The sequence below is a fragment of the Chelonia mydas genome, chromosome 10 (genome assembly GCF_015237465.2).
Source record: "Chelonia mydas isolate rCheMyd1 chromosome 10, rCheMyd1.pri.v2, whole genome shotgun sequence".
NCBI classification, from domain to species: Eukaryota; Metazoa; Chordata; order Testudines; family Cheloniidae; genus Chelonia; species Chelonia mydas.
Genome location: NC_051250.2, coordinates 68568687 through 68593270, shown reverse-complemented (window position 1 = coordinate 68593270; position 24584 = coordinate 68568687). Strand labels below are relative to the sequence as shown.

Here is a 24584-nt window from a genome sequence, read left to right as displayed (position 1 = left end):
GGCAGCAGGGTGTGCGCGTGGGGGGGGACTAGCTGGGGAGGGCAGCAGGGTGTGCGCGTGGGGGGGGACTAGCTGGGGAGGGCAGCAGGGTGTGCGCGTGGGGGGGGACTAGCTGGGAGGGCAGCAGGGTGTGCGCGTGGGGGGGGACTAGCTGGGGGGGCAGCAGGGTGTGCGCGTGGGGGGGGACTAGCTGGGGGGGCAGCAGGGTGTGCGCGTGGGGGGGGACTAGCTGGGGGGGCAGCAGGGTGTGCGCGTGGGGGGGGACTAGCTGGGGGGGCAGCAGGGTGTGCGTGTGGGGGGGGACTAGCTGGGGGGAGCAGCAGGGTGTGTGCGTGGGGGGGACTAGTTGGAGGCAAGGAAGCAGCTGGGGGGCAACAGCCTGTGTGCAGGGGGGTTAGCTAGGGGTGGGCAGTCTCTGTGCATGTGAGGGGCTAACTTGGAGGGGGCATCAGGGTGCGTGCGTTGGAGGGAGAAGCAGGGTGTGTGCCGGGTAGGGGGGTTGCCCCCTGAGGTGCTTTGTGATTGGACAACTCCTTCATTGGCAACATGACCTGCTCCCACAATGTGGTTTTTCTACTGGATGTGGCCAGCTCCCTGCAGAAGAACCAGCTCCAGCTGGGCTGCCTGAGGATTCTGAACTACTTGGGCTGCAGGTTTGGCCTGGCCAAGGTCCGATGGGGTTTCAAGTTCTTTGACTCGTTGGGCGCCCGAGGCAGAGCCGCCCGCGTGGGTGATTTCTGTGAGCTTGGGCCCCGCAGCTGGGAAGACTTTGAGGAAGAACTGGAGTCCAGGTTTGGGGTGCAGAGCCACAAATCTCACTTACCTGGCCCAGTGCCAAGAGCCACCCTCACCCAGAATGTGCTGAAGGAAACACTACTGGATTACCAGTGGGATCGACCTGAGATCACCTCACCAGCCAAGCCATTCTTGAGGAGCCAGAAGAGCAGGTTGATTGTGGCCCCGGATGAGCCACTTGAGAGCCATATGCCCTCTGAGGGCTTTGTGAATGCCATCTTTCTTTTCTCTCCCTGCCCTCATTCTCAGAGGGAGCTACTGCAGTTTGTGTCTGGAAGTGATGTCCATTCATGCTGTGATTTGCCCTCTTCTCAAGAGGTGGCAGAGAAACTCTTACCCAAGAGAGTCCAGGAGATGATTGCAGGCCAGAAAATCACTCTGTATTGGGTAGACACTGCTGAATGGTCCAAGGTAATGAGAGAGAATGCAGTAGAGTATTTAAGACCAGTGATAGTGTACCACCTTCTACCAGTTATCCAACTGCACAGGATGATGTCAGGTGGCTTTATAGTCTAACCTTTTGGTGTGAGGTGACTTTCATTACAAATGAAATGAGTAGAATTATCTGCTTAATAGCTAATGGGCATCCCTGCTCAGCTGAGGCCCATGACTGGAATGGCAATTACCTTTGTTCAGATTTAGGTACACTGGAAGATGGGTGCTTATTTGTGGGATGTCTCATCCATTGACTTAAGTGGGAGTGCAGGTGCTTTAATAAACAGCCTGCAGGTGCTTAAATACGTGGGTGCCTAAATTCAGGCATCCAAGCTTGAAAACTGTGGCCTTACCTTGTTAAATAGGAATGATAATACCTTCCTTGCAGGGTGGTTGTGAGGATTTGCTAGATAATGATTATAAAGCATTTGAAGAACCCTGCTGTATTGAATATAATTATAAAATATAATTATGCATAAAAATTAAGGATGCAGGAAGCTATATTTAAGAAGAAAAAAGGCAAATAGGCCATCCCTCGCCCCAGTACCTTCTTAGACATTCTCTTGCACCATTTTCTCTAAATGACAACTATTTAAATTTCCTGATAGTGATCATCTTATTGCCAGTACTAACTTGTTTCCTTGTTTCATTTCAGGTGCTAGAGTCTCCAGATCATGCTGGGTACTGGACAATCTTTGAACTGATCTGTCTGGTGGGCGGTATCATTTTGCCATCTGAGACCTTAATTCAGGGTTTGAGTCACCACAGAACAGAGGCAGCCCCTCTCTTTTGTAGGGAGTCCAGCTCTTCTAAGCCACAGTTTGTGCCATGGACCACAATCCTGCCCTTTGCTTCAACCTTGAACTGTCTGCTCTCTAAGCCTTCTGTATTCCAGGCATCATTCCCACAGCAAGAAGGAGCATTATTCCTCAGCAAGCATGGTAATGGAAGGGGTGGCCAGACTTTACTTAATAATGGATTCTGTGTTAGAGACCAGAGCCATGATGTTTCCTCTTGCTAAAAGCCTATGTAGAGGATTCCAGTTATTTAAGGAGATCTCAAATGATGACAGTAAAATAGAAAGACAGTGCCCTGAACAAACTCCAAAGGGGCCACTCATGTGTGAGCCAACATAACTAGGCTTGGAAGGATTACGTTTTTACGGGTGAATGTCAGTTTCACCATATACACACAAACCAAAGAAACAATATTTCCATCGATAATAATCAAAATTTACTGATAGACGAAGTATGAAAAATGCTTTTTGAGAACTTATTAGAGTTTGATTTAAGGATAATAACGGTGTATATTTGTGATGTTGATTAACGGTATTGGTTATAAAGCTTTAACTTTTTGAATTTGTGTCTGCCATTAAATAATTAGTGTCTGACTTCTTCTATTGTTTGACACCCCCCATAATTTTCCTCATTGTGAAAACTTAAATTAATAAAAAGTTTATTTTAAAGCATTTTTAATTTAATATCTGTTGATATTATAAAAAATACAGATTGAATTCTGCCCAGCGTAAATATAACTGTTGGCCTCTGTTGTGCTGTTTCTGAATGAATACAGATAAGTAATGGACAGGAGCCTGATTTGAGACCTTCTGAAGTACCTATACCTCTATTGCAGAGCCTTGTGCACATGCATGTGTGTGGGTTCCTGTGTGGGTTCCTCTCTTTAATCTGCACCACTTTCCCTTAGCTTTCCTTTGGCCAAAGAGAGCTGAATGGGAGACCTCCTTCAAAGCTGATTAGATCAGCTTACAGGGTGTAGCTTTCCAAGTGATATGCAGTGCTTGTTTTTCTCCAACATGAGCTGAGTTTGCTGTCTCCACATTGCTCTCAGCCCTTGTGCTCAGGACCACAAAAGCTCAGATCTTTCCTGTGGTCCCATAGCATACTTACCACAGAGCCACTGCCTGCCTAATCCATGAGCTTTTTTTACACTTGCTGCTGAGTCTTCTGTTCCTTCACCCATTGTTTGTTTTTTCACCTTGAATAGGAGTAGAGAAGCAGTGGAGATGTGCAGTGATTTTGGAGCCCATAGTCATGAACCAGAGACACTTCCAGAGTCCAGTCAGCATCTTCCTGAAAGGCATCTTGACAGACTGGAATTTGGTGAAGGCTGACAACTTCCTCACTGAGAGCTGGATACTGCAAAGCTCCCAGGCAGGACAATCAGAACAAGACATGTTGTTTCAACAGCTTGTAAGAAGGCTAATTACTGAAAAACTACACATGGTAAATGTTCCTTCCTGTACTTAGCTACTACCCTCTCTAGAAACTGCAAAGAAATAGCAGGCACTCATATTACAGTGATGAGGGCTATCTTAGTGGTTTGATAAATGTTATGATAGTCTGCTCCACAAACTCATATTTTGTTCTAAATTTAGAAACTTTTTAAAAAAATTCAGTCTCTAACCTAGTTGTGAGCTGCTTCTTCTGCCGTTTGAAGGCTGTTTAGTATTTAGTATTTTTAGATAACCTAGATGTCTTTCCCCTTCATATAGATTGCTGAAGTGTCTGCATCTGAAGTTTGGTCCCCCTGCACTGCAATTTTATCCCCACTCTCTGACACTGTTGCAGTCCTTACCCTATTCTGCACTGAAAAGGCTGCTGAAGTTCAGAGATGTCTCCTCCAAGGAGCTGTGACTGAGAGTTCTTCCAAGGACTATGCCTTTCATCTCCCAGAAGTTGTGAGCAGTGTATTGAGTCAAGTTGATATTTCAATCAGAGATGATCTAGCTAGTTCTGGTAAGTGTGTAGAATGCAAAATGAATCTCGTTTTGATAGTCCCTAGGTCTGAATTCTTAGAGATTGAAAATTGGTGTTCCTAGTGGAGCGTCTCTGGCTTTGGAACTTGCTCTCTCTGGCTATCTGCCAGGGTCCAAGTTTGCTGGACCCCAGGCTACTGTGTTGGGTGGTAAGTGTTGTTGTTGATTGAGCATTTGCTTTACTATGCTTATTGGTAAGGCTCGGTGACACGTGCCAGGTAGTAGAAGCGTTTGGGGCTTTGGGAGTGCTGAGGCCACTTGAAATATCCTTAGTTGCATTCTAACTTTTGCCTTTCTGTCCAGAAGAGCCTTCAGTCCCAGAGTGGGTCCAGCAAGAACTGTCCCGCACAGGTGGCTGGAATCCTGCCATAGTTGAAGGATGGTACTCTCTATCGAACATCTGTGGAGCAAGTTCAGATTTAATGGAGTCATTCAAGTAATTCTCTTTCACCTATCCCTGAATATCATTTGGACATTGTTACTTTAGACCAGGAAATGTCACTTACACTTCTCTAACTAATCTCTAAACTCTACATAATTATCTGATACTTGCAATGCTTGTTAAATAGGTAGATGTTACTGTACCTGCTTTACAGAGGAGTAAGAACCAGGGCTGGAATCCTGACTAGTGCTCCCTCATTCTAAAAACTATACCAGTGGTTCTCAAACTGTGGTTTGGGACCCCAAAGTGGGTTGCGAACCCATTTGAATGGGCTCATCAGGGCTGGCTTAGACTTGCTGGGCCTGGAGTTGAAACTGAAGTCTGAGCCCCATTTCCCGAGGCCAAAGCCGAAGCCTGAGGGCTTCAGTGCTAGGCAGTGGGGCTCAGGTTACAGGATCCTGCCTGGGGCTGAAGCGCTTTGGCTTTGCCCTGCCCCTGCCTGAGGGCTCTGTCAGGCTCAGACTTTGGTTCTCCCTCCTGAGGTCATGTAGTAATTTTTGTTGTCAGAAAGGAGTCCCGGCTCAATGAGGTTTGAGAACCCCTGAACTAGATCTATGTCCTTTGATACTGTGATGATGGGTATTTCTAGGACACCAAAATGAGACCGAGATACTGCAGACTTCATCCCTTAAGATTTAGTACAATCCAGCGCAATACAGTGAAAGTCAATTGGCTCATTAAGAAGGAACTTTGTTTCTATTTATGCTTACTGGTGCCCCGTGAATGCTGACTGATTATAGTGAAATCCTCCTAATGGGCTTGCTGTGTGAAACATGCAAAACATACTTACTGAGGGTCAGGATGTGATTAGATTATTGAAACTGTGTTCTTGGCATTGGTCAGTGACATGTCTATTATACAAGAGGAATTCTTATTTTTTTTCTGAGCGTCACCTCCTTAGCATAAACTGAAAATATTTTCCTTTTTCTCTGTGCCAGCACACAAACTCTAGGCAAAGTTTTGAGAGCAAGGGGTTTGCAGAAAGTAGGGGTTCTCTAGCAGGTACTGTGCAGGGGATCAGGCTGAACTTTCCTGAGATGAGGGTGGGTGGGCAACCTGCAGTGGGGGTATGGAATTCTTCTCGTTCCCTGCTTCTGCTGATATCTATTTTTAATTGCTTTGACTTTTGTACAGGCTGCTGCAGGCTGTTTCTGCTACTGAGAAGGAAGAGGCCTCCCAGCCTGAAATGGAGCTGACACACTGTCTATCTGAGTTCTACCAGAGAAAATCAAGTGAAGCATCTGCCACAGCTGAGCCAAGGGACCACAAAAAAAGACGTATGTCTAGACGGGGATTGCGTGAGTGCTGAGCATTCCCATCATCCTGTAGTCTTTGGCATTTTGCAGCAACATTCTTGGTAACCTGAAATTTGAACACCTGACCTTCCCTGAGCAAAGGCACAGTTCTGAACTGCCTCAGATGGTGGCAATGTAGCTTGTTTATTAAAGGGCAATGTTATTTATGCATAAAATGAATCCTGAGCCCCAGCTGGACCCAAGCAAAGCTGTACAGTTATTGACAAACCCATTTTCAATAACCATGCAATATGCAAATCTCTGCACTTTAGTTGCCTATTGCTTTCTGGACTTCTCATCTTTTTGCCCACAACTAACATGACATCACATCTTCTCCACTTTGTTCTAATTTTAAAAAATTAAGAAAACATTTTAACCAGCTTTCTTTTCACAATATTTAAGCAGTAGACATTTCAGTATAATAATTCAGGGATACTTTATGAATGTCTTGGGCTGCTAATCCCCTACATTTTCAGGGAAAATTTACCTAGCTGGGATATAGTGGTGGAATTATATAAATAAGAAGCTGCCTCATATTACAGAAATTGAATTCTTTCTGACATAGGGAAGGATGCTTTAGTCTCTAATGCAGAACTAGGGTTTTTACCCGGTTAAGCAGCTGCACTCTGGGAGAATCTGAATCATATAATCCCTGTATAGCTATTTCTCAGTGACATTTCAGTTAATATGCAGATTTCTATACTCTGTATTATAAACCCTCTGCTCTAATTAGACTCTGTACTCAGGATTTTCAAGCTGCTTGCCTGCAACAAATATACCACTTAATCATCATTCTCTCTTCACTGAAGCAGAACATCTCTAAAATGTACTTTAAACATTAGGAGAAAATGCCCAGAAAGCACTGAAAAGTGGGGTTTGCTTTTTAAAATTAAAAAAATGTATTTCCCTGTTTACAAGCCAGCCGGGCACTTGTCCCCACCATAACTCATATATCTGGATTTATATTGTCCATCCTTCACTGTCGATAAACAAAAATGTATTGAAATCATTCAGAAGACATGAGCCTGACGCTTAAGGAAAAAGAGGCTGAGGAGAGGGAGGCAGGAATGACAGAACCTTTAAAGAATTTTTAATGTTTTAAGCCATTTGCCCCCCTCAATTTGAGAGCCCATTTTGAAACAGACTGGGGAAACCTTTTGTTAAGCTGGTAAAAACCATGTTCTGAGCTAAAAACAGTTTGGTTTCCAGCCTGGTTTTTAGTCCAGGATACAACTGTTGTCTTGAAAACAGGAAGCTGAGCTTGCTCTAACATTCTCCCCCCCTTGTGTAACATGGTACTCTCGTCCTTACTCTAAGATGAAGCTACTTGCCCTTGGCTCCTCTTCAGTCACTCATGGGGTTGCCCCTCTAATACCATTTCTCTTGTAGAAAGCACTGAGCAAAGGCCAGGTGCCTGGAATAACTGTTTGAGAGCAGTGTATCTATACATTACGATTACGTTGGGTACATGTGTTGCATACGTTCCAAGATCATAAACAGTTGAAAACAGTTAGCAGTCTCTATTCCTTCCTAGGTGAGCTGGAGATCCACCCTTCAAAAAGGAGGCTGAGCCTAGTGAAACTGGCAGAACCACCTGCCTGAGTCTTTCCCTCACATTCTGAATTCTTCTTGCCCCATCACGGTGCCGAGGGAAGCTAACATTGCTGTATTGAAATTTTCATTTTAAACAACCAAAAATTTATTTTAACGATGTATCATCTAGCCTGTCTTGTGGTGCCAGTGTTCTGCCGGATGGTGTCTTGTGATCACTCCGTCTGAATTCCAGCTCCTCTGTGCCCAATGAGAATTTAACCTTTTGTGATCCTACAGGGGGGGTCCCCCGGACTCCAGTCAGGCAGAAGATGAAGACCATGTCCCGCTCCCTGCAGATGTTGAATGTAGCAAGGCTGAATGTAAAGGCTCAAAAGTTTCAGCCAGATGGAGTGCCACCAGCAGCTGGTGAGAAGGTACCCCAGAAGCTGTTACGGAGATCAGATGATAAGCTGGAAGAAAATCGAAGAGTGCTGAAAATCTCCATAGGTACATGTCAGACAGGTTTATTGGCTCTGGTGTTTGTGACGGGGGCAGAGCAGAGCAATTAGGTAAAGTGGCATAGCAGCAGATACAGGTTTGGGGCACTCTCTTGAGATTCTATCTCTTCATGCCAGTGGGGGTGAAGTTCTTTCCCTCTGAGGTTTGCTTTCTAGACCTTTATACTGACCTAGTGGACTGCATAATTTGTAGCATAGGATGTGGTTAGTTACTCCTCTAGTTGCAAAATAATTGAAAGCAATGTGAGACTGTATATGGGAGGAAACAAAGATGTCCAAGCATCTAGGTGTAGGTGGAAATAGTTATCCCCATGATATGGGGGATTTTCTTGTCTTAGGCTTTATTCTGAGGCAAGGAAAGGGCCCTGTGAAGCTACCTCTGGTGTTGATCTATTCCTGTCCTCCCTCTTGAGAATTTGAGGAGGATTTGACTGGGTGGCACTGAAGCTAAAGCCCCAGGAGCCCAGGCAGGATTTCATTTTAATCTGATGGTGTTGGCTTTTGTTTTCATAATTTGGAAGTGAAGGCTGTGCCAGCTATAGGTACTATAGCTTTTTACTGCTATCCTGTATAGGAATAGTCCTGTGTGCATGTGGGGACGCTCGCGTAGTGCTTGCCATTCCAGACAGTAGGTCTTTCAGGGCCTTGCTGCCCCCAGGGCTTGGTGTCTGTTACTGGCATATTAGAGGTAGTCTGGAAGCCTGTTTTGGTCTGAGAAGGACTGAGAGCTTTATCGGTTCACCTGCCTTGGGTCTGAGTTGAGGATTCCTGAGGGACTACTTTTGTAAATCTTCTGTTGGCCTGGGCCTTCATGTTGCAAGAGAACTGCTGTTACAACCCCACTCTGTTACATGGGTCTGGTTATTGGAGAGGACAGCTGTATCTGCCCATTCATTACTTCTTGCTTATAGTTCGTTTGCTCTGCTTACCTTGCAGATTTCAAAACTGAAGAGGAGATGCTTTCCCATTTAACTGCAAATTACCAAGAGGCTGTGGTTAATGGAGAATTTTTGACGTTTGTGTGTGCACGGAATATGGTCACAGCCATTAAAAGCTTTCTGAAACCAAAAGATGCCAAAGAAAGAGAGGTAGGCAAATCTGTTGACAAATGCATATGCTGAGGCTGTGCTTTCAGTGACGCAGGTCTTTCCAGTTAATGCCACACGTGGATAAAGATCTATGTAAAACTGTCTCCAGGCTCTTAAACTCTAGAGATGTGGGTGTTTGGTTAAAATTACGTGCCGGGATCACTGCTGAAGTACGAGATTAAAGAAAAACTCACTAAATTTTAGAATTATTTCATCGTGCGTGTGTGTATATAAATGAGCCAGTTCAGGCGCACACACAGAAACCTTCGCTCTTCTGCCTGAACTGGTTCATTTATACAAGAATCAGACCGTTATAAGAAATGTACTGCCATGGAGTTCTCCGGAAAATTGTTTGTAAACTAAAAACTGATTTGGTACTGATTCAAAAGAAAATGTATTTGAGTTCATATTTGAAGCAACAGCTGGAGAGTTGTGGGTTCATAAGGCTATTTAGAAATAAAAAATTGGTTGGTTCACAAATAATTGAAGGGAGGAATAGTGTGGAAGATACAAAATTCCAAAGTTCTTTTGAGGGTCCTCCAGTCAAAACCAGATCTATGTCTGCACACTTTCCTGCCTCCTGAGTACTTACATTAGCTACATTTTAGTACAGATAAGACCACACGAATGGATGAACTGCAATAACACTGAATTGGTTTCCTTTCAGACACACCAGATTATTCATAGACAGAGATGGAAAAGGCCTATTATGTCACATTTAGTTCTTCCTCTGCCAGAGGCCAGGGCAGGATTGTGGGGTGGTTTTTTTTTAAATCCCTTCCCATTAAAATGTCTGCCACTTCTGTTGGGAAATTATTCTACGGTCTACTATTCTCAACCCACGGCCCAATCAGCACATAGCTGTGACCCATGTGACTTCCTCAGGGCTATACAGGTAGTGGCTGAGGCCCACATCGCACAGCGAGCCGCATATGCGGCCCACAATGGTAAATCGGTTGAGAACCACTGATCTAACTGATGGTCTAAATTTTCCCTGCTTATTTTCATCCCATTACTCCTTATTGTACATTCTTGTACTATTTTTACTAGCTTCAAAACCTGGATTTTTTTATTGAGTTGTTTTCCATAGTACTGAACAAGTTAGAATGAGAACTTGCTGCATGATGAGGAAAAAAGTACCTTGGAGCCCCTGTGCTATGTTTCTGTGTATTTGCAGGTGGCCTGGCTGGACAGAGTCCGAAGTCATCTCCTGAAGACCAGCAAAACTCTCCGACAACAGTATGATGTCAATCCTAACAAGGAAACCAAAGTCAGAGAGTATGATGCACAATATTCTATTTACTGCAACTTAAAAACCACTGCAGTTTTGATTAGCTATTTTAGAGGTCACTTTGCAGTACAACTAGAGATATATTTCTATGGGCAAATCTTCTGGGATAATTTCTGTATCAAAGTGAGTGAATATCCACTGCAGTGAAAGCTTTACTACAGCGAGATACAGTGTTTAAGAGAGCATGTCACTCCTTTCAAGGAAAGAAAACTAACCAAATGAATTTTATATTAATAATCCCCCCTCCCCCCCAAATCTTTGAAAGCTCTAGTCGGTGAGCAGTAACATGAATGCGACTGTTTGACTAGAAAGAATGGCAATAAATTACTTACTGTTTCTGTGTAGGTGTCAGCTTCAGGTATTTCTGCGCCTTGAGATGTGTCTGCAGTGTCCCTCGCTACAGAGCAGAACAGATGAAATGGAGCAACTGGTGGAGGAGGCAAGTAAATAGGGCTGGGCTTCTAGATGGGATTGGAAATGTTGACCTGGAACACGTAGCTTTCCCAGCCCAATTTTCTTTGCTCACACCATAAGGCTCGGTCTTGGAGTGGTTGATCTGTGACATTTCTCCCCATCTAATCTTCTCTTACAGATGACCGAGATGCTGCGCATTTTGTGTCTCACTGAAGACCCAGGGTACCTTACAAAGTTTCTTGAGGAAGTCTTAGTATCGTAAGTGCTTTATGGTGGTGGTTAAATATTAAATGTTATCACTGGAATATAGGCTTGGTTAGGTACCTGTCATAGGTAAATAGCAAACTTTGAGCATTGATTTCAGGTAGCTTTGTAAAACTGTCATGAAAATGTACTATCTCAGATACAATCCACTTGCCATACTTTATCCTTATTGTTAAAGAAAAGACACATGATATTTTACTTGCCCATCAAAAACGGTTACTTGCTTAGGACAAGTAGAATTTTAAGTCATGGTAAAAGCATAGGTACAAAAGTTAGAAGTGAAATATCACGGGGTGGATTTTGTGGCTCTTGCTACCTATTGTGTGTTTGACATGTATTCAGGCTTGGAAGGGTTAGATTATTTTTTTTTCCCCCCAGTAATTGTCGATTTGACCATACACACACAAATTGATGAGAAATATTTATACCAATGCTAACTGAAATTTACAGATAGACAAAGCAATAAAAGGGCTGCTTGAGAACTTATTAAAATTTGGTTTAAGGCTATTTTGACAAGCTGCAGTTCAGCAGTTATAAAGCTTTAACTTTTTGAATCTCAGTATTGGTGATTAAATAATTGTCTGATCATCCCATAAGTTCCCCCATTGTGAAAATTTAAATAGATAAAAATAAAGAGCTTAAAAACAAACATTGATATGTGTCAAAAGTAAAAATAAAAATTTGAATTCTGCCAAGCTTACCTATGTTGTTTATCCGGTGGTACCTTCTAGATATATGGACTCCATACCGAAGACCCTTGGTGGTCTTTACTACAGTCTGGGTACGCAGATTCCTCCGAAGTTGGCATCTGTTCTGCCTGCAGACTTCTTCAGTGATGACTCGATGACTCTGGATAGTAGATCTCCAACTCTTCCTCCATCTGTGACATCGGTCCCAGCTCACAGCACAGCTTCCCTAAGCACTGAGACTGATCAACTGGAGGAGCTGCGCACCAGATCTGCCAAAAAGAGGAGGAGGTATTTCCTAAGGGGGAGGGTTTTATTTTGTTCACAACCCTGTGACTGAGTAGCTATCTAATCTATAGTCCTCATCATGGTGAGCTCAGTTGCTGGATAACTAACCAGGGCTGATCTTGGTAAGTATCTAATGAATTAGTTCATGCTATTCAGGCCCTAAATCCGTTAAATTACATTAAAAGCTATGCCATGCTTCTGGGAATATGGTTGTTTTGTCCATGGAAATGGAACTGTGCCATGATGGGCTTGTAAGAGAGAATTGTGGCTTGGGCCTTTGATATAAATTAAACCCAGAAGACATTTTAGTTAAAAATTTGTCAAACTACTTTCTTTATATCTGGATTAATGACTAATGCTAGTTTTAAACAACTTAATCACGCTCCATGGGAACATTGTGGCCTATTGTGTAAATTGATTAGCCAGGTAAATGAATTTGAATCCTGCCTTTGTGATCTGTTGCCCAATTTCTCTTCTGGGAGGGGTTCCATACCCCAGGCTGGAGTGTTTGTTTATTTTCTAAAAGAAATCAAATCAAACTCCACCAGATTTCTTAGACTACAATGGAGTTAAATGAAATCCACACAAACAAGGAATTTGCAATCTAATTCCATGTGTGCTGAAAGTTTTGCATGCTCTGGGGTATCCTGCAGTCTTAATAGTGTCACTGATCTGTACAGATACCAAGTCCATTCTGTGGAGGAGTCACACTGTGCAATATATTTCTTCGGGAACCTGCGAAGTTAAAGATGAGACTGAATTACTCATTGTAGTGGCTGAGCCTAGGTGATATGGTTTTGAATGAATTAAGGACTGAGTTTCAGCCTTGTTTTTGGATTATAGTTGGAGCTGTTTTATCAAAACACCCAAAGGCTCCTTGCAGTATAGATGAGGTCCCTGTCCCAACGAGCTTGCAATCCTAATACAGATGAAGTCTGTAATATGACCTGCTTGCCTCACTAGAAACAAACTCAAGTTATGTTCCATATAAGAACTGATATCAGTAGAGCTGGTACTTACATTTGTCTGTCTTTATTCTATCTTCGTTTCTTGTACCCTTTCTAAAGGAATAATGCATTAGCCAGACACAGGAGCATGACAGAAACATCGCAGAATTTACGCCAGATTGAAATTCCCCAACTACCCAAGAATCCCATCAGAAAGGTAAAGCTTTCCTAGGGGATTGGGTGGGGTATCTGCAGCATTGTAATACCACATGTGGGTGCATTGTGTTCTTTGCTTATTGAGTGCCCTGTATCAGCTGCACAAAGGTCCAAATCATTGTGAGGCAGAATTTGAAAACTGAAATACTTGTCTAAATGTTTCACACTTATGATTTTAAGTATAAACTAGCAGTTTAACACTTATTACATCTTCATTTCAGGAAAACTCTCTCTCTTACTTTGCCACGGAAAAAGCCCAACAGCTGCTTCCCCTGCAGAAGGAGGCAGTGCAAGGTATGACAACTAGCTTCTCCATAGAAAGCTGAGTGGTTCCACACACGGCTGATTTCATTGTACATTGTAGTGAGCCAGGAGTGTTCCACAAATAAAGAGACAGGAAATCTGCAGGAAATGTTCCCACGATCTGTGGAAACTTTGGGGAAAACTATTGGCGTTCGTGAGTTAATTCACTTAACACGCTGATAGGCTGTTGCGTAAGTTACTGAATAATTTTATAAAAAATGACTAATTTCAATCAGTGTAGTCTCAAAAATATACAAAATGTCAGTCTTCCATGTCTCCCTTGATCTGCCAATTTCCTTAGATCTTCTGTCCTTTTGCCTCTGATTCATGCTCAGAGGACCACAAAGATATTTGATATAACAACCATTGGGCTTCAGTCACCACCCCATTGAGCTGAAGGGGCAGTTCATACTCCATTCTTCTCAAAGCTCTCATAAGTGTCATGTTCAGGATATCTTTGCAACTAGAAACTTGTTAATGTCAGTTTCAAAATTCAAGTGTTCTATAAAATGTTAGGTAACAAACCCCACGACCACCGGTGCTGCAGCTCAGATTCTCTGTCGTGGATATTTCCCATGGCCCTAATCGTGATCCTTTTGGTGCTTTGAACTCGACCTACCTTCTTTCTCCTTCTTAGCCTCTTTCTGTAGGTTACTGTCAAGGGAACCCTAAATAGCTGACAAGTGTAAATAAAAAGGAACCCTCATAAGAGAACTCCAGGGTGGGTTTGGGGAAGGGCATGGATAGTGACTGTTTTCACCAGTACAAACTACCTCTTCAGTTATTTGGCTTTTTCACACCTTTTGAAAAGTTGTTTGCTTTCATAAGTGTCGGGTCTATTTACATTCTTCCTACCTCCAGTGCCCCATGAGAGAATTACCTTTGTGGTATATCTACTCAGTTTTTGCCATTTCTGGTGCTTTCAGAGGTGACAAAAGTGCGACGGAACCTCTTCAATGAAGAGATGCTTTCTCCATCAAAAAGATCCCTGAAGAAGATGCCTCGAAGCCAGTCAGTATCAGCTGTGGAAGGTCTGAGACACAAACGCCGCTGCTCTGATGAGGATGGTAGAGGTGGGATATGAGCTTACGCAATTGCTTATGTCTGGGATCTGCAAGAGAAACTTGCATTTACTTCCCCCGCTTCCATAACAAAACAAAACAAGAATTTCTGGCATCTCTTGTTACCTGTAAAGTGAATTTGCTTCCTATTATGGAGATGGTATTTTTAGCTCAATGCTGCAGTGATTGGGTTGCAAACGGTGCAGGGTAATATTTAAATCCAAACCTGTTTTCATCTGTAAATTAAATATTTTCTCACAAAGAAAGCAACTGTTAATCAGTTAAGATTGCTTGAAGTGAAAACCTACCCACACAAACCCTTAAAGAAAACATCCATGTAAGAGATCGTTTAGCGTACCTTAACACTCAGACATCACATTCAACTTTCATTGACTTCACGCCTCTATAAAAGGAATGGAGTCTGTGCAAATAACTCACCTTCCTGTCCGGAAGGCAGCTTGGATCTTTTAATCTTTTTTTCATGTGTCTGGCTGCTGTGGTACAAGAAAAATGAGAGATGGTTGAATCCTTATACAGACCATTAAAATGTGGATGTCTGTGAGGGTACTGTGCATTTATCTGTCACTAAACTCAATTCAATAGATATCAGGGCTATCCCCTGAAGTCCCATGTGTCTGTATTTCTATACTATTAAGTCCCATAATTATACAACGAAAGTTAAGCACAAACCTGCTTAACTTGAGATCCCTTCCTTTTACATTTAATGCTACCTATTATTTCTTTAGCACTGTAGGTGTACTCAGTGCATTACAGATCTATGGGAAGACAAGGTTCCTGCCCCAAACAACTAACAACTTAAGTACACCTCTACCCCGATATAAGGCGACCCGATATAACACAAATTCAGATATAACGTGGTAAAGCAGCGCTCTGGGGTGCGGGGCTGCGCGCTCCGGCAGATCAGCGTGTCTGGCTCCGACACGCTTCTCTGAGCAGCATGTTAAGGGTCCCAGGCCGGGGCTGAGGGCTTGGATAAGGGGCAGAGGGTCTTAGGGGACGGTCAGGGGATAGGGAGCATGGGGGGTTGGATGGTTCGGAGGTTCTGGGGGCAGGGCGGACAGGGGACGGGGAACGGGGGCGTGGGAGTCCCAGGGGGCCTGTCAAGAGGCGGGGGTGTGGATAGGGGTCGGGGCAGTCAGGGGACAGGAAGCAGGGGGGTTGGGTAGGGAGCGGGGTTCTGGGGGTGATTAGGGACGGGGGGGGTCTTTGGAGGCAGCAGTCAGGGGACAAGGAGCAGGGAGGCTTAGATAAGGGATGGGGTCTTGGGAGGGATGGTTAGGGGCAGGGGGTCTCTGGAGGGGTAGTCAGGGGACAAGGAGCGGGGGGGTGTTGGATGGGTCAGGGGTTCTGGGGGTCAGTCTGGGGGCGGGAAGTGGCTATTAATAATGGAAATGCTCGAGGCCAAAGCAAGTTCGATATAACGCGGTTTCACCTATAACACAGTAAGATTTTTTTGGCTCCCAAAGACCGCGTTATATCGGGGTAGAGGTTTAGTTATTTGGGCTACTTGCAAGATAAGGACTTAAATTAGGTCTAATAAACGAGGGAACAAAGGGATGTAACATAAGTTATGTGAATGGACTAATTTCAAGATTTTATGTATAAAACTCACCTTTAACTGTAAAATTTATATTGTGTGTGAGGTGTGCCATGAGAGCAGCGTGGCTGTTGTTTTGATGGTTCAAACTGAAGTGTACAATTGCCCACCTGCCCTGAATAGAGACTAAATAATATGTAGATGTGATCTATAAGGCTCTAAAATCTTCACACTCCCTCAATCCTATCCAACTCACCTCTCAGGCTTGTTTTAAATGTCTGATTGTGGTTTCGTCACTTTCAGATCATCGCAAGCTACTGACCAAGAGAGTCTCAGAGACGCCGCTGCACAAACAGATCTCCAGGAGGCTGCTTCATAAACAGATCAAAGGCCGGTGAGTGAATGATATTGGGTAGTTCTGAAATGTTTTTAACCAAGTGCTGGGTGGCCAAGATGTGGACTTCAGACCAAACAAGTACTATGGAATTTAGCAGTGTGGATACAGCAAGACAATTTGTGGAGACTACAGGTCCCAGCATTTAAGTGAGGACAACTACCACCTGCTTCATCATGCATATTAAGTGCATCTCTCATGCTTGCATCAAGTTGCCATTGTGCCCCTTAGGCAAAGTTGGGTGCCACTTCTTAGGGTTCCCCTACAAAGACTGGTTTGGTGGTGTGTTTTATACAGTGAGTTACTAATGAGAACCAGGGGAAATCTCAGCTGAAGTTGGGCCTGTTCTCCTGTCTGTTTCTTGTTTGTGCCACAGCTGGAAAGACATCCTGTGGCCAGATTGATCTCTTGATGGGAGGCAATGCCTACTAATCACACGTTGAGACTACCTTACAACTTGTTGATGTGGCCTTTGTTAGCAAATGGTGCTCTCTGCAGCTCTGAAGAACAAATGTTTAGTTTACTCACAAACTAGGCATGGTGTTATGGGGAGTCTGAAACGTTTTCATTGTTTCTCCAAGGTGTTCTAATCCTGGCTCTGACATCAGTATTGTGGAAGAATCGCCAGAGAAAGCCATGAGTGGTAGGTATTAATTTAATACAGACTGATCACTTTCCTTTTTTTACCTTGCTGCAGTTCATACTAAGATAGCACCCTTCAGTCTGGATGATCCCCAAGGACCCTAAACTACAATATATAGAGAACATTCCACCCCTGGAGTGGAAGGCAACAGTGAACTATACAGAGCTTTTAAGAAAGAATGAGAACTTTAGGGAGGCAGAACATAATTCCCCAAACTGGCCATATCACAGCTATGAACATCTCAACTTTTGCCAGGAATGCTGTGGGACTGTTGGACCGCTGAAGCCGCATTTAAAAGACATTACCTCCTAGCTTTGTGCTGGGACGCCCTCGTTTCTTTCCTCTAATATACTACAGCATAGTGTCTGAGGCTCTGCAGAGAGTTAGGAGACCATGTGGTGCCAGCTGCTCAGTCTTGCCCCCAGCTAAGGAATAGAACAGCAAGGTGGGTTTGGGGTGAGACGAAATGAAGAGCAAAAACCAACAATGGGATTAACTAGTCAAAAGACAAAACTCTTATTATCCAAAGAAGCCAAAAACACATTTTCCTAATATTCCTTTCTAAATAAACAACTGTTGTAGATGCCACAGAATGTTGAATGATTATGAATGGGAGGAGATGTAGCCATGAGGCACCTGTTTAGATGCGGGGGGTCTTTGCAATGAAGATATTTGGACTGGAAGGAAGCATATGTTGTAGTATTAGAACTCCACACTGAAGCTGGGGAGTTGGGTTTCCTTTTAACGCTTTTCATCTTCTGATTTTGCTGAATGTTCCACAAACTAGCCCCTTCCCTGCCTGAGACAGGGTTAGTGAACAAATGATCGTTGGATAGCTGCAGAGAGATCCCTTCCAGAGGCACTTGTCTGCCAGCTATAGCTTCCTTTTGGAAGTGGTGTGTGTTTTGAGAGAGAAAGCCCTGATAGTATTACTCTTGACTTCCAGAAGTGGGTTTAAGAAGAAGTCCGCGCATCAAACAGCTGTCGCTGAATAGGACACACTCGGGCTCTTTCTACTCCACCGCACAGCCCAGCTCACGGAATATGCAACGAGTACACTTGGTACAGCGAGAAGTGACCTGTGTTAAGCAGGACATAACAGGTACTGGGGTTACTTACCTGGCATTAACTGCCGTAGGTAGTCTAGCTGCCAGATTCTGGTGCAGAAGCATTTTCTGGTTGGCACTACAGACAGAACTCTTAAGGATCTGAGGCATCTGTTGCGGTGAGAACTGCCAGATGGCATCCATTATAGCCAGCAGAATATAGCATTTTTGTATTTGGAATCTCTGTGTTAGGAACCACTGTAGTTCCATTCTCGTATGAGAAAAGGAAGGTCTTTATTACTCAGCCAGCCAAGAAACAATCTGACCCAAACCAAGAAACTGCCTTACCCATTAAACGTAACATAACCTTGTCAGCAGCAGGAGTCCTAAAGCTGCTGCCAGACCCAGGTCTTCTCTGGGGGAGCATAATGCAGTGCTTGATGGACTCTTCAGAAGGATTATAAACTGATTCTACTGAGCAGTTCAGGACTTAGTCGTGCTATTCATCCTAACAGCTTTGTCCTTGAGGACTTTTTCCACACGTGTGTGTTCAGCGATTAGTAACAGCTGTTTAGTGTTAGTACAGAAAACAGTAATGATTAGCTCAGGATGTGAAACTTCGGGTAGCCAGCAAAGAGCAAGTGGTGCCAATACTGTAGCCCTTTAATTGTCTCTGACCATCTGAGTGCCAGGAACAACTGTGCCCAATCACATGTCAATGCTTGGTGCCAATCTAACTGCACTATGCTTTTTGAAGGCATTCCACAGTATCCTGATAACCCAACCATCCCGTCTCCCAAGAGGCTTCTCTTTGGAGCAGTTCTTGAGGGGAATAGCCCTAAATTGAAGGATTCACTTGGAACAAGGAGAACAAGACACAGCTCAGACTTGGAGGAACCAATTGCCTATCAGGTAAAAACACCTTCCCACTCTCTCCCCCTCTGCTTATATGTACTTAGAGAGACAAGGTGGGTGAGGAAATATCTTTTACTGGGCTAGCTTCTCTCTGGTGAGAGAGACAAGACACAGTGTGGCTTGAAAGTTTGTCTCACTCACCAACAGAAGTTGGTCCAATAAAAGAGAGTGCCTCACCCATCTTGTCTCTCTAATATCGTGGGACCAACATGGCTACAACTACATTGCATATACGTACTTAGACTTGTGCGTCTTTAAATAGCTCCTTCTGTTTGTGTGTGACTTAAATTGTGCGGCTCTAGTCAAACAGCTTCTGTGGTTTTTATCACCAGAAATGGGTTTTAAGATGCCACTACACAGTAGTATTAAGTATGTTCTGTTCTTACTCTTTCCTTAGACTCCCCAGAAGCCCCTGAGCTCAGCCAGTAGAATGCCAAGGAAATCCCCTCGTACTCCACACAGAACTCCAAAAATGTTGAAGACGACTCCTGGCAAAAGTCCAGCTGCTAAGCAGACTGCAGCTAAATGTTTGGGAAGGTACTTCTCTCCTTCCAGACAGGAGAAGCCACCACCTGATCCTAATGAAAGGAAGAAGGCTTATTTAGCACAAGTAACTCCTCGGAAAGATTCTTCTCCAGTGAGATTATCCTCCCCTTACAAGGAGGTTGGGTTACTGACTCCAGAAGAGCAGGCTGGGAATGAAGTGCTTGATGATGTGTTTAGTGCACCTCTAAAAGATTCCAGTCCAGCAACTGCTTCATATACAGCAGCACAATTGCTTTGTACTACCAATGAAAAATTTATCACAGATCAACAGACTCAAAGACGCTCCTTGAGATCCTTCCAGAAAACAGCATCTCCAGCTTCTATTCAGATGCAGACTCTCCACGTGGAGATTCAGAGAAATCCACAGCCAAATTTCCATTTAGAGTCAGTGTCTCAGCCAATGGAAGCAACTCCCAGGAAGGTTAGATGTGCAGCTCCAAAATCTTTGAGTCCAGTGGGTGGAGTGGCTGCTGCTTTATCTCCAGAAGCCCAAGCCACTTTGAAAACACAGTCTTCATTTAATTCTCCTTTTGAATCTTCCATAAAGACTCTGTCCATAGATTCTCCTCCTCACAGTAAAACAAGATACCTTGACTGGGAGTTTAATACACCTAAAAAACCTCCTTTGAAATCTCAAAACATCGCAGGCACATCCCCAAGGAAAGCCCTAGGGTCTCCTATCTGTGCACCTGGGCACACCAAATGTGGAGAAGAAAATCCTGCTCTTTCGCTCTCAAAGTCTGCTAGAAATAAGCAGAAACATCATAGTAATGGTAATGCTAGGCTTCCTGCACAAAGCTCTCTGATTCATGAGCCCAAGGCTTCTGAAAGTGTCCACATGTTAGAGAGAAGTGAACTAGTGGGTATAGATGCTCAGGGCTCCTCCCCAAGAAAGGATCAGAGTTTGGAAAAGCAACTGTCTCCTGAAGGACATGTGCAGATCTCAGATGTTGTGAGTGAGTGTGAGCACTTAGATTCCTCTTCTTTAGACAGCAGAAAGAGTGATGCCTCAGAAGCTAGAGTTTTGCCATCAGAAGAGCCTAAAGAGTCAAAGACGTTTACTGTTAAGAAACCCTCCAGATCTGACATTCTGAATGCTTTGCCTGCTACCTCAAAGTCTGCCTCTCCTGCCTACTCATTGCGCTGCACGCCAGACAGAATGCAGCGGGAGGCTGCAGCACGGCTAGGGAATCCTGAACTTCCAGCAAAGTTTTCTACTCCTAAAAGTCATTATAAGTTGGCCTCTGCTAGTCCACCAACTTATGAGGTTGAACTTGAGATGCAAGCTTCTGGCCTGCCTAAGCTTCGCATTAAGAGGGTTGGTTCTGGCTCAGCCATGGAAGTACAGTCACAGCTGAAGACCAGCAAACCCAGTGGAGAGGAAAGTCCCTTTAGTGAACTTGCTGTGGCCTGGTGTGCTAGACACCCAGGAAAACTAGCAGCTGCCTGTGTTTCACCGTCCTGCTGTCACTCTTCCCACAGTACGCCTGGGAAGGGTGGAGGGCAGACCTACATTTGCCAGTCATACACCCCAACTAGCTGTGCCTCTAACACCACCTCCCCATCTCATGTGGATGCTGGAGTTCCCTGGACACCATCTCCAAAGCACAAAGGGAAGACTACCCCCGATGCCATCAAGGACTGGCCACGGAGGAAAAAAGCAGCAAACAGCAATGCCAATGGTGGCTGCGGTCGATGTGAGAAGCATGCAGAATGTACAGGGAATGTGTCAGCAAGTGAAGAGGGAGGAACAATTTCTGACCAGTGCATCGGCAGCAAAGCTCTGCGGCTGGCTGACTTTGAACTGGAAGGGGTTTACAGGCTTCAGGACCAGTCACCTTCCAGCGACACTGAGCCCCGAGCTGATGAGGGTGCTTCCACAGGGACTTTTGGCCTGAAATCCAGGAAGCGGGCCTTTGATCTCCTGTCTCCAGAGGAGGAAACCAAAGGAGAGGCTAAGAGGTCTTGCACAACTAGAAACTACCTGGATCTGGTCAGCTCTTCCACAGATGAGAGCAGCACAAGCAAAAGGAGGATATCCACAATGCCTCCTGGTAGAACCACCGTGTCTTCAAACAGAACTCCTGGGCCACAAAGTTCCATAGGGGATGACGATGTCTTCAGTGTTTCAGGTAATCCAGTGTCAAGTGTCACCCTACTGAAATGCAGAGATGCTAATTTGGGAATTTGGAAACAAAGTGAGATGCAGCTGGGAACATGCAGCTAATACATCAGAAGAAATTGAAAGGCAGATCCATTGGAATGAGATGGAAGGGTGTGAATGGATAGCAAATTACATGAGTCCTAATGCCATATTGCAGCTAAAAAGACCAGTGTTGATTGGGGTGTATATGCAGTCATGTCATGGACTGGGTAGGTAGCTCTGCAGCATCAGAATATTTGCCTCTGTTGTGAGAAACTTTTATTAACAGAATATTGACAAATTGGAGAGAGATCAGAGAAAAGGATAAACTGACTGGCAGCTGGAGGCTCTTACAGGGAGGGATTAAGGGCTAAAATGATTGTGGAGTCACATCCCTGTCCCTTTTCTTAACATAGTGAAAGGGTATTAAAACCCATGATAGGAGAGTTGTAATTTGGGGTGGTAGCAATGTGGTGAAACTAGGAGTAATGGAATGGGAGGAATGTAAGCTGCATATGATTGGAGAATCTCCCTGACATATGTATTAGGCTGGGGTGTAATAGCCTCAGGCCTTGGACACTTTAAATTGAGCAATATATTAGACACCTGGAAGAATGCTGCATGGGTTCATGGGATATGGAGTATGATTCTATGCTTCTCACCCCTAGGCTTGCCTTCTCTGGTACCAATAGCTTTATTTCCACTCACCCTTTTTCAGCGTTATGCATTTCACGCTTTAAACTCATTTTAAGAGGTTGATTTTTCTCTGAAGTAGGCGCATGCAAGAACGTACGTATTGTACATGCAAGCACCACAACTGTGTGCAGATGGCCATGTCGACAACTGGCCCTTAGCACTTGCAGTTTCTTATTTTCAGATGCAGACATGGCAACTGCAATTATATGCCCATGTCCTTGCCAGCAGTAACTCCAAGTCAGCAACAGACTTGGAAATTACAACTAATTTTATTAAGGGGGTTGGCAGTCATAGTCAGTATTGTAAGCAAGGCCTCATAGGTTTCGTGTCCTTGGAATCCATCCCTTGTTCTACAACTTAAGATGTTGTTTTTTTAAGAATTGTTTCTATTCCTTATGGTTGCAAAGAGCCCCTTAACTGTGATGCTAGAGTAACTGATGCCGGGTCTGAGTCTGCAGACAGCCTGAAACAATAAGTACTAAAAGTTACAAACTGACAATTCTTCCTGGGTATTCTGTTAACTCAAAAGCTTAGTTATGCCCTTAAGGGAAGTGTTGCTTACTCCTTCACATAAGAACCAGGGGTCACCCAGTGAAATAAATAGGCAGCAGTTTTAAATCAAACACAAGGAAGTACTTTTTCACACTATGCACAGAGCTCCTGTGGAACTTGTTGGCAGGGATATTGTGAAAGCCAAAAGTATAACTGGGTTCAAAAGAAAAATAGATAAGTCCATGGAGTGTAGGTCCATCAATGGCCATTAGCCAAGACGGTCTGGGACACAACCACATGCTCTGGGTGTCCCTAAATCTCTGACTACCAGAAGCTGGGACTGGATGATGGGGATAGATCACTCAATAATTGCCCTGTTCTGTTGAACCCCTCTGAAGCATCTGGCACTGGCCTGTCAGAGGACAGGATACTGGGTTAGATGAGCTATTGGTCTGACCCATTATGGTGGTTCTTATATTCTCTGCTGATCACTTTAGTAAAATCATTCGCATATCCCAAATTGTCTCCGATTCCTTCCTAGACTTCTCAGTTTCCCCTGACCATCTCAAACCAGCAGTTGTTGACATAGGGCAGCGTAAAAGCCAGCTCTTGACTTACTTGAAAATTTCCATTGTGCCACACCAGTGTGCTGCAGTAACCAGAGGCCTTGGTGGGAATGCTGCAGTTTCACGTCTCATTGTGCTTTTCCAGGTTCAACTCCACCAGTGAAGGGCTCACTCTCCGCTAGTGGTCTTCGAGCACTGACCCAGTCCCCGCTGCTCTACCAGGGACAAACACCATCTCGGAAGAAGTGTGCCAAGGGTAACCTTTACCTGTCATTTCATAAAGCCTTGCACTCAAACAGATACTAGACCTGTGATCTGCCTGCAGTTAAGTGAGGTGGAAAGAGCACAGGCTCTGTACCTAGGAAAGGGGGGTGTGGGGAAAAGCTGGAGGATTTGCTGTGTCTGTGCCCAGCGGGCTCCTGTTGCCAAGGAGTTTGGCTTTAGAACTCAAGTAAAACTGAGCTACGTTTGCTTGGGAGGGTGGGGAAGTAGCATGGGGCTAAAATGATTCGAAGGGAAATGGAGTTTACTGGTAGTGGGTTTCCTGAGGCAGGTGCTGAGCTGTAAACCTGAAAGGGTAGATTTTCACTAACCCTTTCTGCCCTCTCTAGAAGATGAGCTGGATGTCTTTCAAAGCATTACAGACCAAGAAGTGTCTCCGTTCTCCAGTGCAAGCTCCCGGAGGCGGCCCCTTAGCAGGACTTATTCACGGAAGAAGCTACTCAGCTGAACTCTGCAGCCAGCGAAAGAGAGTACTTGAATGATGATCTCGCCCACTATGTGGTACATGCTGCTGTCCCTAAGAGAGCGAGCTTGCTTTTTTGAACTCATGGGGGGCTCATTGCTATTGGGACTTGTCTGTAGCCAGGGTGTGGGAATCCTCATCTCCACACCTGTGGGGTTTAATGAGGAATCAGTGTTTGAATCAGCCCTACAAGGTCCTCCTTCCATTTGGCTGGGAAAGAGGCAGTCATGTGGCAGTGGGAATAGGGAGGGCTCCTTAGGGTTCACTAGAAAGTTTTTTTAACTCAGTAGGGATGTATCTCCATCTATTCTAATCCTGGTTCTGTCTTATGGGTGTTTCCTTGCTGGGGTTTGTGGGCCACAGATTCAGTTCGACCACGTGAAGAGAATGGTCACTATTTTAGCGTTCTTTTGTAAAAATAAACTAATCTGAACTGCTACTTTTGTGCTGTGTGTTAGGAATTGTGGATCTGGTTCTGGGAGTTTGAA

The 24584-nt window shown here is 44.4% G+C and overlaps 1 protein-coding gene and 1 long non-coding RNA gene across 3 annotated transcripts; one reads left to right on the top strand and one right to left on the bottom strand.

Moving 5' to 3' along the window:
• Positions 1-336: 336 nt before the first annotated feature.
• TICRR (TOPBP1 interacting checkpoint and replication regulator) lies at positions 337-24368 on the top strand. 2 transcript variants are annotated; one of them, XM_027829100.3, is made up of 22 exons: positions 337-1206; positions 1886-2171; positions 3235-3473; positions 3743-3986; positions 4310-4442; positions 5583-5725; positions 7574-7783; positions 8731-8882; positions 10060-10160; positions 10519-10612; positions 10766-10845; positions 11583-11828; positions 12893-12989; positions 13210-13282; positions 14218-14364; positions 16214-16304; positions 16886-16947; positions 17894-18049; positions 18751-18905; positions 19306-21586; positions 23497-23607; positions 23963-24368. In XM_027829100.3, the coding sequence occupies exons 1-22, from the start codon at positions 547-549 to the stop codon at positions 24079-24081; spliced, it is 5880 nt and encodes a 1959-aa protein (XP_027684901.2). In that variant the 5' UTR covers positions 337-546; the 3' UTR covers positions 24082-24368. The 2 variants fall into 2 exon arrangements, with proteins under 2 accessions (XP_027684901.2, XP_027684902.2); XM_027829101.3 differs by having other exon boundaries at positions 393-1206; positions 4313-4442.
• LOC119567160 lies at positions 7619-17899 on the bottom strand. The gene is made up of 8 exons (XR_005226983.1): positions 16167-17899; positions 14791-14846; positions 14172-14402; positions 11553-12560; positions 10506-10911; positions 10023-10135; positions 8724-8852; positions 7619-7746 (listed from the first exon to the last, which is right to left on the bottom strand). It is a non-coding gene; the product is annotated as an uncharacterized LOC119567160 (long non-coding RNA).
• Positions 24369-24584: the final 216 nt, after the last annotated feature.